Source organism: Eurosta solidaginis, chromosome 1 (genome assembly GCF_040869045.1).
Source record: "Eurosta solidaginis isolate ZX-2024a chromosome 1, ASM4086904v1, whole genome shotgun sequence".
NCBI classification, from domain to species: Eukaryota; Metazoa; Arthropoda; class Insecta; order Diptera; family Tephritidae; genus Eurosta; species Eurosta solidaginis.
The window spans coordinates 43,662,739-43,677,235 of record NC_090319.1 but is presented as its reverse complement, the minus strand read 5'-3'; the positions used below and the strand labels follow the sequence as shown (position 1 = coordinate 43,677,235).

The 14,497-nt window shown below is 36.9% G+C and overlaps 1 protein-coding gene across 1 annotated transcript in view; it reads right to left on the bottom strand.

The window, feature by feature from the left end:
- Window positions 1-14,497, bottom strand: part of LOC137252556 (piggyBac transposable element-derived protein 4-like) — a 371,343-nt gene extending 356,846 nt beyond the window's left edge. The window contains exon 1 of the mRNA XM_067788476.1: window positions 14,432-14,497. Coding sequence (XP_067644577.1) covers window positions 14,432-14,482 — 51 coding nt within the window. The 5' untranslated portion in view covers window positions 14,483-14,497. The remainder of the gene's footprint in view (window positions 1-14,431) is intronic.

Genomic DNA, 14,497 nt, shown 5'->3' with positions numbered 1-14,497 from the left:
TGTCTTTCCCTTTGGTGTGGTGGTCGAGCAGCACAACCGACGTCACGGCATCGGCCATGACTTCACTTATTGAAAACCTACGTAGTCAAAATAAGCACTTGCTGGAAAGAGTGACTATAATATGTTTTGCAGCTTAACATTGATTTCGATGTAAATGCTGCTTGTCCTCGTTCACAGCACAACTCACTTTTTTAATTACCAAGTCCTAAGCCGAACTTTTATGGCTCAATCAATTTGTCGACTTTCAGCATCACTCTTTCTCTCTACTCTAGACAGAACTAGTTGTGTGATATTAAGTAGGCAGTATTTAAAAAGTTTTTTATCGGAACCCGCCTATGGAAGACGAGGAAGAGGAGGGAACCTACTCCGCTGGAAGGACCAGGTGGAAAACGATTTAAATTCCATTGTTGGTACCAATTAGCGCCAGTTAGCCCAACAAAAAAGCAGCGATGGGCTTGTCTTTTCGGACGGCCCGTTTAAACGGTTAAAAGCCAGTTAACTCACTAACCGAGCAGGCATTGCCTAAGCGGTTTGCGTCATGCTTACGAATTGATCATATCACGGCACATTAAAATTTCGCTATGAATTTGTCACGATCTTGAAAGCTTTCATCATCTGTCGGGTGTTCTCGGGCATTATTTCAGAATAGAAATTATTATGGAGCCAATCAATGACCGACCACTGAATCGTTGCACAGCATATTTCATATTTTCAACAAATATCTTCATTATAATTATACAAATTTGTACAATGGTGTCGCGCCTGTTACTATGGAAGTGTCCATCTACATCTTTTTATGCATTTACTCAGCGTAGGCCTACAGTGTTGAAGATTATTCGGTACGCTTACTACGTACCTACATATGTACAGTGATGCTTACTTAATTAGGTACACCTGTTTTCGTAAAAAAATAGGATGTAGCTATTCGTCCGGAAAAATGTATCGTTCAAAAAAAATATCATAAAGAAAAACGGCAACCAATTTATAAAAATCGACAAATTTGTATACTGAATTTCCCGGACGAATAGGGACAGCCAAAAACATATAAGCTTTGCTTAGTCTTTCAGTCCTACCGAAGGTCACAGGTTCGAGCTTCGAATATATTTATGCAATGCCGACAGGGCTCCGCAAAACTTACCAACAGTGGTATTGCAGGTAAGCTGAAAAAAAAACTGTAACTGAAAGAAAAAAGCTGGTTAAATCTATCGAACTATGGGTCAATTCAACGAAATTTCTGTAAATTTTTGTCTATCAGCAATGCTGTTCAATCAACTTCGCACAAATTGTTGTTTCTGAATTTACCGTTTCAACTGTCAAATCAATAAAAATAAAACTCATCATAAGTACGACATAGTTCTTTTAACTTAACAATTATTACTGTCGCCCTAAAAATACCATTGAAAACTGTTCAATATCAGTGAAGGCTGTTGATATGACAGAGATTTCTGCGGCACCAAGGTCATAAGAGCCAAGTTAGTAAGCGTCGCTAACGAGGTTTCTCTTTGAGACTAATTGATGTACTTTAATAAAATGACGGTTGTTCGCTGTTGAAATAACCAATAAAATCAATTCTTTTAAGAGAAAAATCAGTTATATTGATTGCAAATCTGCCATTTTTAAAAAATATTGTTAACTTGAGACCAACAGTTTTCTCTTCTGTTGAATGGATACAAAATTTTGTTCTCTTAACAAAAAAACACGGTTAAATCAACCATAGTGCTGTTAATTTTACCAAATGCCTATTTTATTTCAAGAACAACAAATCCGATTTGTAGATTTCAGAAGCACCATTTTTTCGGTGTGAAAGAACTTATTAGCTATAGCCAGCATCCCGTCGCAATGACCCGGAGCCAGATAAACAAATTTGCATATACATAAATGCACCAACAACGATTTCAGCCAGATAAATCCAAATAGAAGTATTGTTTACTTTTTGAGATAGTTTGTGTTTTGTTGGACAACACCGCCCTTATTAACCCTGGTTTTGCAAAAATAGTTGACGCTGCATGGCCTTTAGTCATATGTGTTAAATGACACACAACACAAATAAATCACGACCTCTGCTTCTCAAGTCCATAAATGACCCAGAGCATTCCCGTGAGAATTGAGCGTAATATTGAACTAGATAACTCACTAGATGATCGATTATGAGGTCTATGTATCTTATCAGATAAATCGAATTGAGAATCATCTTAAAAATGTTGCCTCACAAGCAATAAAAGAAATACCGTAGAACTTAAAAGATTGGTATTTTCAAAACTATGCACTTGACCGATTAAATAAAATTTAACAAAACATTTGCCATAAGCGTGGTTATGCATAACTGACCAGTTCGTAAGGAACTCATATAGATTGAGTGTAAACGTAAGCTAAGCAAAACGAATTAAAGTGCTATACCTAAATTGAAATTTATTATTTCGAAATCCAATTTTTACACTCAGCTGAGCAGAGCTCACAGAGTATATTAGTTTTGTTCGCGGGGCGATCTGGGCGAAAAAAGAAATTCATTTAGCCATGTCCGGCCGTCCGTCAGTCTGTCCGTAAACACGATAACTTGAGTAAATTTTGAGGTATCTTAATGAAATTTGGTATGTAAGTTCCTGGGCACTTATCTCAGATCGAACGAAATCCGACTTTCGATTTCGAAAATTTCGAAAACTTGTAAAAGTGCGATAATTCATTACCAAAGACGGATAAAGCGTTCAAACTTGGTAGGTGCGTTGACCTTATGACGCTGAATAGAAAATTGGTAAAATTGTGGACAATGAGCGTGGCACCGCCCACTTTTATAAGAATGTAATTCAAAAGTTTTAAAAGCTGTAATTTGGCAGCTGAGTATGTAATGTTCGGTTACACCCGAGATTAGCCTTCCTTACTTGTTTGTATTAGAGTGTCTTTACCAAGATGATTTTATTGCTTATACCAATTATTAACGCGAATAAACACAACTTCCCATAATAAATATTATAAAATTCGATTTGAATATAAATGTCCCTAATTATGTGACCATCACCGTAGGTAAATATTTTTTCTATAAACAGTAAAGATGTGTGCTGAACCAAACACTCAATCCCGATCCTTATCCCGAAAACATGCATGCATCCAAGTGTTAGGTCGCGAAATCCGAAAAGTCGGCCGCCATCTACTTTCGAACCATTTTTTGTAAGAGTATATTTCTATCATGAAAAGCTGCCCAGCAATACTTAGTTCATCTGCCCTTTTCAAATTCAAAATAAAACGGAAAAGAGACTCCAATTTGTGGAATAAAATTTAAAACGGAGTACAACACATATTGGAAGCTGGGCTTTAATCTCCTGGAAGGTATGTATACCTCGCAAAATTTGTTTTCATTATTATCTTGGTCAATGGTTTCTCTAGCAATACTTCCTTCAATTATTTTCGACCTTTTCCGGCCATATTGAGTACAGTACCGTAGCTTAGACGAATTCCGACATTCGCACCTACGCATCTCTAGCGCAGGTATCTACTCCGTGAGCAAATTGCTAGATGTAAATATTATTGCTACATATCCATGACGGTAACGGCGTTCAATCGTACGTTCGAAGGTGCACAAACAGAGGCAAACCATAGAAAATAGACAGTGCCTATACATCTGATATACAGATACATACTAATAAATATATGAAATACCCTGCAAAAAATGCGATAAGTCTAGGATTAGATGCAAAGGCGTATGCGGCCAATGCTAGTTTTGGGGGCCTCTTACGGTATACAACTCAACTTAGTTGGGTTGTAATTAAAACAACTCAACTCCTGTTTGGTATTACGAATTACAACTTATTTCAGTTGAAGTTGAATTGGTGCTGCCAACCTAAGAAAGTGATGATTTGACAGATAAATGGACAGCTGATCAATTTGTGGCGAAAATTTAAGCATTTGCAAAAGTGATTATGTTATTACAAGATATTATATGATATGAAATCATTTTATAATGGCGAAAATGTTGGTGATTAACATGTCACGAATACGGAAAACATTCGCGTGATCATTCCAATCCCCTGGAACTACCAAGCACCAAGTAAGAAAATGTTTAAGTAACAAAAGATGAGCTTCAAATGGAGTTATTTTGCAGATTTGAAAGGAAGCATTTTGCTCATTATTAAACACAATTAAGAACCATTTCCGCAAACGTGTTCGAGGGAAGGCTTTACCCCTATTTTAAAATTAGGCGCCACACTCCGATTCCTTGCTGATGGCAGCTATCAAAAATGCTGTGGAAATGATTTTGGTGTTGGACTGGTTTTAGATATTATTGAGGACCATATTTGTGCAAAGTGGATTAAAACCCAAACAGCAAAAATTGTATTTTACTCTAAAACAAGATTCCCAGGAGTAGTGATTAGTATCAATGGGACTCACGTTCGCATAATTTCACCTCTTTTGGCTGCATCCGAACTGCGGCCAGCCTCGTCCAACTTCGGAATGTCGCTCCATAAAGTCAAAAAGTTATTCAATGCAATCCGTCGTGTAAACGTTGTTTTTTCTATAAATGTGTACAAAATTGTCGATTATTGTTTGATTAAAAACAGTTTAACTACCGGCTTTAAATTTTTTGTTTTTTTTTTTTTTTTTGTAACGTTTTATGAGCCCATGCACCATCTAACTTTTATCAAAGGTGGTATCAAAAGACGCGTTTCGATCACCGTTTTTAGGATTCGAAAGGGGAAATTAAAAATTTTATTTCTGTCGAAAAATATTTACAAAAACCTACAAAATGGCCCAGAGAGGATCCGAAATATGAGGCCCGATCCACAGTTTTTTTTGCACAGAAGATCTTTCTGTGTTGGCGGCATTTAGCCGCGATTTGTAAAAATAACCCTGGGTGGGTCCAACGCCTTTCTGCGTTAGTGTGTACAAAAAATCTGTTAAAATACAACCATATGAAAATTTTAACCGAAATATATGAATTTTTAATTTTTGTTTTCGGATTCTTAAATCGGAGGCCGAAACGTTTCTTTTGTACCAACTTTAAAAATTTTTGTTAAAAATTCGGTGATGAACCGTCTTCTAAAACTTAACATTTTTCAAAACAACTGCAAAATTGTATGAGACAACTGCTAGTAATCAATAAAGAATTAAAATTGAAACACCTTATAGTCATTTATATACCGACTATAAGGTGTTTCAATTTTAATTCTTTATTGTATGAGTCGTTTACCGCTCTATATTAATTATTTAGTTAATTAATTTGCTAGTAATCAGTTGTAAGATTTTGACGTCTTTGACAACTACACTAACTCAAGGTTGGAAACGGTAATGCCACAAAAAGTTGTTAGACTAGACAACTTAACCGACATTTTTTTTTACAGGTTGAGTTGTAATCGGTAATACCAAATTGCGAAATTTCAACCCAACCAGAGTTGAGTTGTAAACGGTAATAGGGGCATATATCTCTTTGTATGAGTTGAACTGTTCCTTTAGTTTCAACATGTTCTATGATGAGACTAACTGTACCCATTATGCCCGAAAGGGATCGATCGATCCTAGTAATTTAGGTTCGGTATAGGGCTCCGCATTTTTCTTAAATAATTCGATTCAATTGGCGGCCACCGTGGTGTGATGGTAGCGTGCTCCGCCTATCACACCGTATGCCCTGGGTTCAACTCCCGGGCAAAACAACATCAAAATTTTAGAAATAAGATTTTTCAATTAGAAGAAAATTTTTCTAAGCGGGGTCGCCCCTCGGCAGTGTCTGGCAAGCGCTCCGATTGTATTTCTGCCATGAAAAGCTCTCAGTGAAAACTCATCTGCCTTGCAGATGCCGTTCGGAGTCGGCATAAAACATGTAGGTCCCGTCCGGCCAATTTGTAGGGAAAAATCAAGAGGAGCACGACGCAAATTGGAAGAGAAGCTCGGCCTTAGATCTCTTCGGAGGTTATCGCGCCTTACATTTATTTTTTTTTTATTTAATTCGATTCAATCACCTATTTTTTTATTTTACTCACTTCATTGGACTACATAGATTTCAAGCTGACCAATCCCTACTGTGTGTGGGATCAATTATGCCCAAATGTATACAAAAGAGATTAATCGGAGTCCAATCTCTCTCTTTAGGGGTTAATTGCACGTTTTTTGCAGGGTAATATATTATATATACAATTATATATGTACTTATGTATGTAATTATTTGCTTGTATGTGCATATTTTTTACATACTAACTAAACACATCACGTACACTAGGGTGAGTAAAATTTTTAATTCACCCTTATTCGGATTCTACTTAAATGCTTGAAAAACACCCTTGGACTCTATCTACTTAGGACTATGTAGAGTCAAAGACGAACTTCCTTAGTGTCCAAAAAATATTTGCGAGCGTGAGTATGATGCAATGTCAAGCCCATTTTCCAAAATGTTAATAGATATTTTAACTTGCGTCATAGTATCAATCCATTAGAGAGATTTTATCAGTTTATCGATACTCCCAAAGGAGGCTGGGCTCAACTGGCTGGTCCGTGAGGACCTCACATAGACTGAATGAGTCCATAGTGTTACCAGAAATTTGCTCAACGATTAGATGCTTCTAGATCTGGTAGTTGTGCCAATTCTAATACGTGCCGTTTTAGACGTGCTCGATCGTTTCCTCCTCTAACTCGCTCATATGACGGCAGAAGGCAGGGTTCTGTCAGATTACCCATCATGAGCCTACAGTCAGCTCACTTTTCAATTATAAAAGTAACTTTGTTAATCTAAGGTTGTAAGACCTGCAAATTATATTCGACATTTTGCAGGCCCGCGCTTGATTCTACACCTTTCCTGCTTGTTCTCTATCATATCCAGCTCTCGCCTTCTTTTAATCTCACCCAATCTAATCGGAAAGTCTATGTCCCAAACTTCGAGCGATGTGTCCTGTTTAGCTAGCGCATTCGCTTTTTATTTTCATCTATTCCCAAATGCCCAGGGATGCAATAAAGATGTATATTTCTCCCTTTCCCTATTCTTTCCAGGGATTGCTTACTTTCTTGCATACTTTTAGATGTTGTGCTATGAAATGTTATAGCTTTTATTGCTGGTTGGATGTAAATGTAAAAATTGACACGGCTGCAATTAAAGCTATTTTCTGCCAGCCCTGCTATTTTCATTACTTTAGGCCATCGATATACATACGTATCGTCTCTTTGGCCATTTGAGCGTGCTTGTACCAACCTTCCATCTCTATCGTGGCTCTAAGAGGCCAATCGAAGTCCAGGTAGGGAACTAGGTAGTCTGTCCGTCCAAGGAAATAGCACATTTTTCGAATTTTGCGATATCGAAAAAGTAGGCTTTTTATAGTCCGATTTTGTCAATTTTCAATACCATTCTTCTGTGATTCAAACAAACCCATGTACCAAATTTCTAAAGATATTCATGGCGTAGGTATTACTATAAACCCTCGTTGCACTGCGACCTTTATTGTGCTTGACATTTTAGCCTAGCACTGTATGTGAAGGCTTTTTATGCATTTAAGTACCTCTTTAGGTTTATGACTCCATATCACAAAGGGGTTAAGAGTCACGCCACCTAAATGGGAGAGTGTCTGCCTTGCCAGAGCGATGCATTATCAGCGAATGTGAACCGTCGTTACATCCTCCAGCGCACAAAATCGACAGATTTGCGTTTCGACTAGAATTAACTTACTTAGGTGATATCGTAAACTACAGTGGATAGAGTTCGTAGCTCCTCTATGCTTAGATTAATGAGTTTCATCATGCAGATTACCCATCCTTTCCGCATGCCTGCCTCATATAAGCCCAATCACTGGTGGAGATCGCTATGAGTTTTTGAGTGTCGGCCCAAGACCTTTTGCTCTCAATGCAGTCTGGCGTTGTGACGCCTGACTTTGTACCACCTGTGGTTTATTTTTGCATTTTACTTTTTTAACTTGGCTCACTTTGAGCTCAAATGTGTCGCAGCTATTATGGCCTTTAATTGCGGTCTGGCTTAGGGAAGTTAGGTATTCCGGTCCTTAAGTTATCTGCAGGCTTACCAAATCGTGTGGACTTATGTTTGAAACACCTACAATTTGACGGAAGTATAAGAGAAATAGACATTTCTAAAGTTTTCGATCACATTCCACTCCCGTACCTGAGTCCATTTTGGAGCTAACCTGAGTTAGTTGGAGGTATTGATTCGCTTGCGGCTATCAACTGCGATCATATCTCTCTTCCAATCTTTACCACTTACAAGGATGTTATTAACGTTGCCAATAAATTTCAGATTTTGTGATAGTACCTAATTTATTTCGAAGCGTAAGCTACAGCTAAACGAGTGTGTTTTCAGACTTTTCCGCATACACGATTTTCATCTTTGTTTGCTGTTTGCCAGCTGTGTTAATGAAACATTTAGCTGACGAACGGGAGGTAAAACTCAGAACACTTGAGACGTCCAAGTGGAGTAGTAGTTTAATTGTGCCACCCGGAAATAGATTACTATGCATCCCTCCAGCATCCAGATTTTCTAAGTTTCAGAACGGTTTTAACCGATGTACAGAGTATATCGACTGCTGAGTAAAATATCATCCTATCTCGGCTGCTGTTTCGAAAACGCCCTAACTAAGAAAACATTTTAATGACGCCATATTTCAGCGCTCATTTCAAAAACGCTCTATCTCAAAGTTCGGTTGAAGAATGGCTTATCTCAGATTTTGTTACAAAAAATCTCTATCTGAGCTCAAATTCAATACACTTTAACATTAGCTAGGGTGTTTATGCAAAAATGTCTGAGATGGGGCGTTCTTCAACCGTATTCTGAAATAGGGCGTTATTCAAACGTTTTCTAGGATAGGGGGTTTTCGAAACGGCAGCCGAGATAGGGTGATATTTCACTCAGCAGTCGATATGTAAATCGATCGAAAGCAGGTTTAAAATGGGACACCATGCGACAAGCTCTGGTAGCACGAACAAACGCAGTTCGTAGCCTTTTGATTTTTTCATTCTTCCAAAGAGCTTCTTGCTACACTTTAGAGCAGAGGTCGTCAGGTAGTGAAATAATTATAGCTAATTGTATAAAGGTAACAATATGTTTTGTTTTGTTAAATTCGAACAATTTTGAAAGCATAGGTGTTTACAAGTTATTTTTTGAGTGTTCACAAACATGCGTGCATACGCCTTACCTCGTTGCTCGTTAACCAACGACCATTGTGAATGATGACTAAGTGTGATATCTTCTGCATAAACGTCAAAATTCCAAAATGATTGGATCACCTGATTTGTATTTGACTATCGCTGTCTCATTCTGTCTCTCTTTCTATCACCCGCTGAAGATAGGCGCCGCCACATTGAACAGCCTGTCAAAACGCTGAAAAGTAGCCATATTGAACAGCCTGTCAGGCAGTTGACAGATAAGATAACACACTTAGTCATCATTCACAATGCCAACGACTAATTGCTGCCACGACGCCGATTTGTTTGAGACACCATTTCTTGTCGAACATCGATTTACAAGCGTAGAACGCAATGTAGGCGTACGGCAAACGGACATGGTTTACAACTGGGTATACAAATCTGACTACTTCGTACCTATTTATATTTTGAAAAACTGTTCAAAATTCGAAAAACTTTTGAATAAACGATATTTGGGCTATGAAAACCTTTCTAAAGAATAAATGAGATCTAGTAATTAAAGTACATTTTTTTTAAGTTGCGTTGAACAATGGAGTACCTAAATGCCGGAAAATAGTTCAACACGATGTTGACCTGGAAAGTTGAAACAATAAGACAAAGACGCAAAAGGTAAATGCAGCTGCCTAAATAACGGCTGTAAAAGGTGCATTGAGCACAGGAAATCTTACATAAATACTACGTACATACATATATACATATATGGAAATGTACTTATCTTGATGGAAGTGCCTATGTACGTATGTACATTAAGCTGGGTCGATTTATTAACCTATATCGCGCCACCGATTTTTCGATAGGTTTTGGGCTCAGGAAAAAAAATTTGAGTTTTTTGACTTTTTTCTTTGATTTTTAAGGTTTTTTTCATGACCTACTTAAAAAATTTCCATTTCATTTTAAAATTTTCATTTATACCTTGTCCGACTCAAAATTGTCCGCTAAAACCTTTGGCGATAACAGTTTTTTGAAAAAAAATATTTTTTGGGTTTTGAGCAGTGTTTTGGTGAAAAATTTTATTTTTTCGCCATTTTTTTTTTTTTTTCTTAAGAGTTTCTTCAGAAACGTGCAAAAGTGTTGCCGATGAAAACGAATTTGTCTCATAGTTCCTCTCCCACTTAAAATTATGCGATAAAAACGTTGGCATTAACAGTTTTAAAAAAAAAAAAATTTTTTTTGGTTTTTGGGACTTGTTTTGGCCGAAATCGGTTTTTTTTTAATTTCAAGGCACCAAATCATTTTTTATGTATATGTTTCCGTTAGACCCACCAATAAGTATACCAAAATGATCAGGGGACGAGCTGAGTTGATTTAGCCATATCCGTCTGTCCGTCCGTCCGTCCGTCCGTCCGTCTGTCCGTTTGTTTGAACGCAAACTAGTCCCTCAATTTTTGAGATATCTTGATGAAATTGTGTAAGCGGGCATATTTTGATGGGTGATTTGACATTTGTCGGAATCGACCGGATCGGACCACTATAGCATATACCTCCCATACAACCGATTGTTCAATAAGAGGGTTTTCGCCATTTCTGCCTCATTTAAACAGCTAGCAACATCAAATTTTACCACAAGCTTACGTATTGGGCATAGATGGTTCTCTGAAAAAATTGTCAAGATCGGACAAATTTTTTTTTTTTTAAACTGCACTTACCACCGTCTTTAGCGCATGAATTCACTTGGGACTCAAAATCGATTTCGACAAAAACAAGTCCAAAAACCAAAAAAAAAAAATTTTTTTTTTTAAAAACTGTTAATGCAGTCTCGAAAATTATTTTTTTGGGTATGCTTAGTGGAACTTTTTTTCCTGAGCCCACAACCTATCGGAAAATCGATGGCGCGATATGGGTTAACTTTCGTCCATGTAAATCAACCCAGCTTAATTTATGTACATAGTTTATGTGGAAGATTAAAAAAAAAGTGGTACACAATTTCACCCACACACACACACTTAATGTGGTATTACATGAAAGTGGATAGCTTATGTGCGTATGGTTGCGCATATCGCACACTTAGATCAAAAGGTAGTTAACTCAAAAATCTGAAATTTTGAAGTTAAGAGTACCACTTGCATGCCAATTCAACAGCTAACGGGATGTATACTCGATTTATTAATACCTCCATTAATCAGCGAGAAAATCTTTTGTAAAGAGTAAAATTTGCACAAACGCATATGGGGAAGGCAGACAGTTTATCGCGTTTTCTGAAAATAGCGATTTTTTTAGTTGATAGTTTTTTTTATCTATGTGTGCGATATGTAATATGTCGCATATAATTCATATATATGTATGTACATACGTATACTACAGAAAAATATGTGTACATATGTACATATGTAAGCCAACATGTAGCATTTAGGTACATTTGTAAATTTATTTTTCGGTGAACGTTGAGCTGCTGCAACCCATTGAGATGGGAGAAGTGTATGGTGGTTCATTATTTATTGCAGCAACTAACCGGTTGAAACGAGTATTTGACATAACCAAACCTACAGAACTATTTTTTATAAAAAAAAATACGTTGGTAAAGTCATTATAAAAGTTGAAACTCGCACCGAAAGCCGAACAAAAGAAGCGATAAAAGTATTATTATATAGTTAAACGCAAAGAAAAGTAATTTAACAATAGTAATCATCAATTTAAAAAAGAAATAAAAAAATAAAACAAAATACAAAACCAATCCAAAGAGGCGTTGAAGCGAAATTGAATAAAACGGGGTGTGAAATGCGTTGGAACGAAACTTTTGTTTTTTTGGCAATGTACCCATTTTCATATGTATGTACCTATGTATATGGATATGATATGTATGTATGTACCTTAACATACACAGATGGAAGTAATGAGCGTATATTGGGGGGAAAGGTGTCGTCTAGCCTTCCTACTCCCCCTAGGAAATTTGGTATCGGAAGGATGGGAATAAACCGAAAAAGAGGAAGGGGAAAAGAGGAAGAAAAGAAAACCCGAAAGCAAGACAAAGAAAAAAAGTTCGAGAGAGGGTAAGGAAAAGTAAAAGCAACAAGACCAGCAGAGAAGCGGTAAACTAAGGGAGCATTTATGATGGGAAAGAAAGTAAAGTCATTAAGGGTAGAAAAAGAGGAAATGGGAGGAAATCAAGTAGGAAGGGAAAGTATCAGATTGAGAAGAAGGGAGAGGAAAAAAAAACAATGTTTAAGAATACTTTGCAATTATTATACTCCGCTGAGCAAATCTCACTTTGTGAGATGGAGGAATCTTGAATTCTGCTATCATACTAAGCTCGTGTGGCCTGAATGGGACGCGAAATGCACGAGAATTCTGCTTCTTCTTGGAAGCGGAGGGTTTGGCGATATCTCTGGTTCTCTGGTGGTCCGACTTATAATAAAATTATATATAAAAATATGTAATCGTCCAGATAGCAATCGGAAGGCATGAACAACGACTGGGTGCTCCTTATAATTACTAGGTACTGCAGGAGCTGTGTAGACGAGGAGGAGTTAGAGACAGTTAAGCACTTTCTGTACGATTGTCCTTTGCTTTGATAAAAGAGGAAAAACATTTCTGAGATCTCCCTTCTTTCATGATCTTTGTGGTCTGGCTAACTTGAAACCTTAGAAATTTATGAAATTTGCTAAATCGATCTGTTGGTTTGAGTAGCGGAGAGATCCATGTGGTATCACAACGGGACCTTTATGGGCCCAAGTGCACTGGCTACTCTAACCTAACCTAACCTTGTACGTACATACATATTTAGTGAAAGGGTTAAAAGTATAGTAGAAGAATATAATAGCCTATTATTTATAGCCGATGTCTTTGCGAAAAATAACTCCATATCAATGCGATTTTACTTTCAAAATACCGTAATAATAAGAAAGAGGAAAAAATAAAAATATTTGATAATGGACTAGGCACCGCCCCGTTTTTGTACAAACATTCGTCTACGTTTCGGTAGTCATAACAAGAAGAAGACTTGACCTATTTTGTTGTTGTTGTTTTAACAATGCTTCGTCTCATTCAATGGGTGCTCACTCACAATTTGTCATCAAAGTCCTCTAACGGGAGTTCGAGGAAACTAGCAGTTTCAACAGAGGTGGACCATAAGGAGGTTGGGATTAGAAACGTAGGCTCCACATTATAATTGAAAATATGATTGGTGTCATGTGGCGTCATATCACATATGGCGGGGTTTGCTTCACCTATCGTCAAAAAAATCGATAAACTTGTTTTTGGAAATGCTTTTTAGAATTGTGTTACCAGTTCCTTATGGAATAAATAAAAACGCACTTATCCGGTATAGACCTGGTTCGAATAGCACTTCTTATATAACTTTAGCAAGCATTTAGCGTACATAAATCATTGCACAACTTTACATCGCTTACCCCAATCTATTTTGTAGAAATTGTTTTAGTTTTAATTTTCATTATTCGCATGTCAGTGATCACCAAAATTTGAATTGGTTTTAGTAGTCGTTGATTAACTGGCAACAATAACCATTTTCGCTATTGCTCTTCTGCTTGTTCAGCGACTACGAGACGAAAACGGATAATACAATGTGTAAAGAGAGGGCGAATAACTAATTCACTAGCTGACGACATCTGTTCTAGACCATTTTTAAAGATAAATTCAGAATTTTTTCGGAAAAAATTCGATATTTTCAGTGATTTTCTTTCATACCTTCATGTAACTAATGAAATATTTTCGGAATAATTAGGCTACATTAGGAGACTATGTTGGGATCTTGCCTGAATGTGATATTTTGTGTAACTAGCTCGGAATCCTTTTGAAACGGTTTAGGGATCATTCTGCAATTATTTATGGATGATTTCCGGGGACTATTTCTTGCTATAAGCTGAGCATTTCCATCCGTCCTTAGACATCCTTACATCATTTTGATATTAACTTTTTGAGGAAGCACTATAAAGTAGATAGTGTCCGGAATATACTCATTACTAATAGTAAAATGGCTAGTTAATTAGCCTAGACACACAAATTATAATTGTGTTCCTTAAAGTTTAATGTTTACATTGCTATATGGCTATATGAAACTTTTTGTACTATATATAGGTATGACCAAACTAAACTTGGTTTAAAATTTCGACTCTTTAAAATGGAGTGAGCAGAACTGGGATGCAATTTTAAACTAGAGCAGTCTCCCTAGTAGTTAAAAAAAAAAGAAAAATCGACGGGATTGGAGTAGCTTGCTCTACTAATAAATTTATACTCTTGGGTTTTGCTAGTAAACCAGAAATGTATAAAAGTTGCTTTTTTGCCACGCCAGTACGTATGTATGTACGTTTTATTAGTAATGGTAGTAAGCATTTTGTATAAATGTTGTAATACCTACCTTACGTATTATATTTAGCAATTCCTGGCACTTCAAGCGGTTTAGTTGCATTTATTTAGAATATCA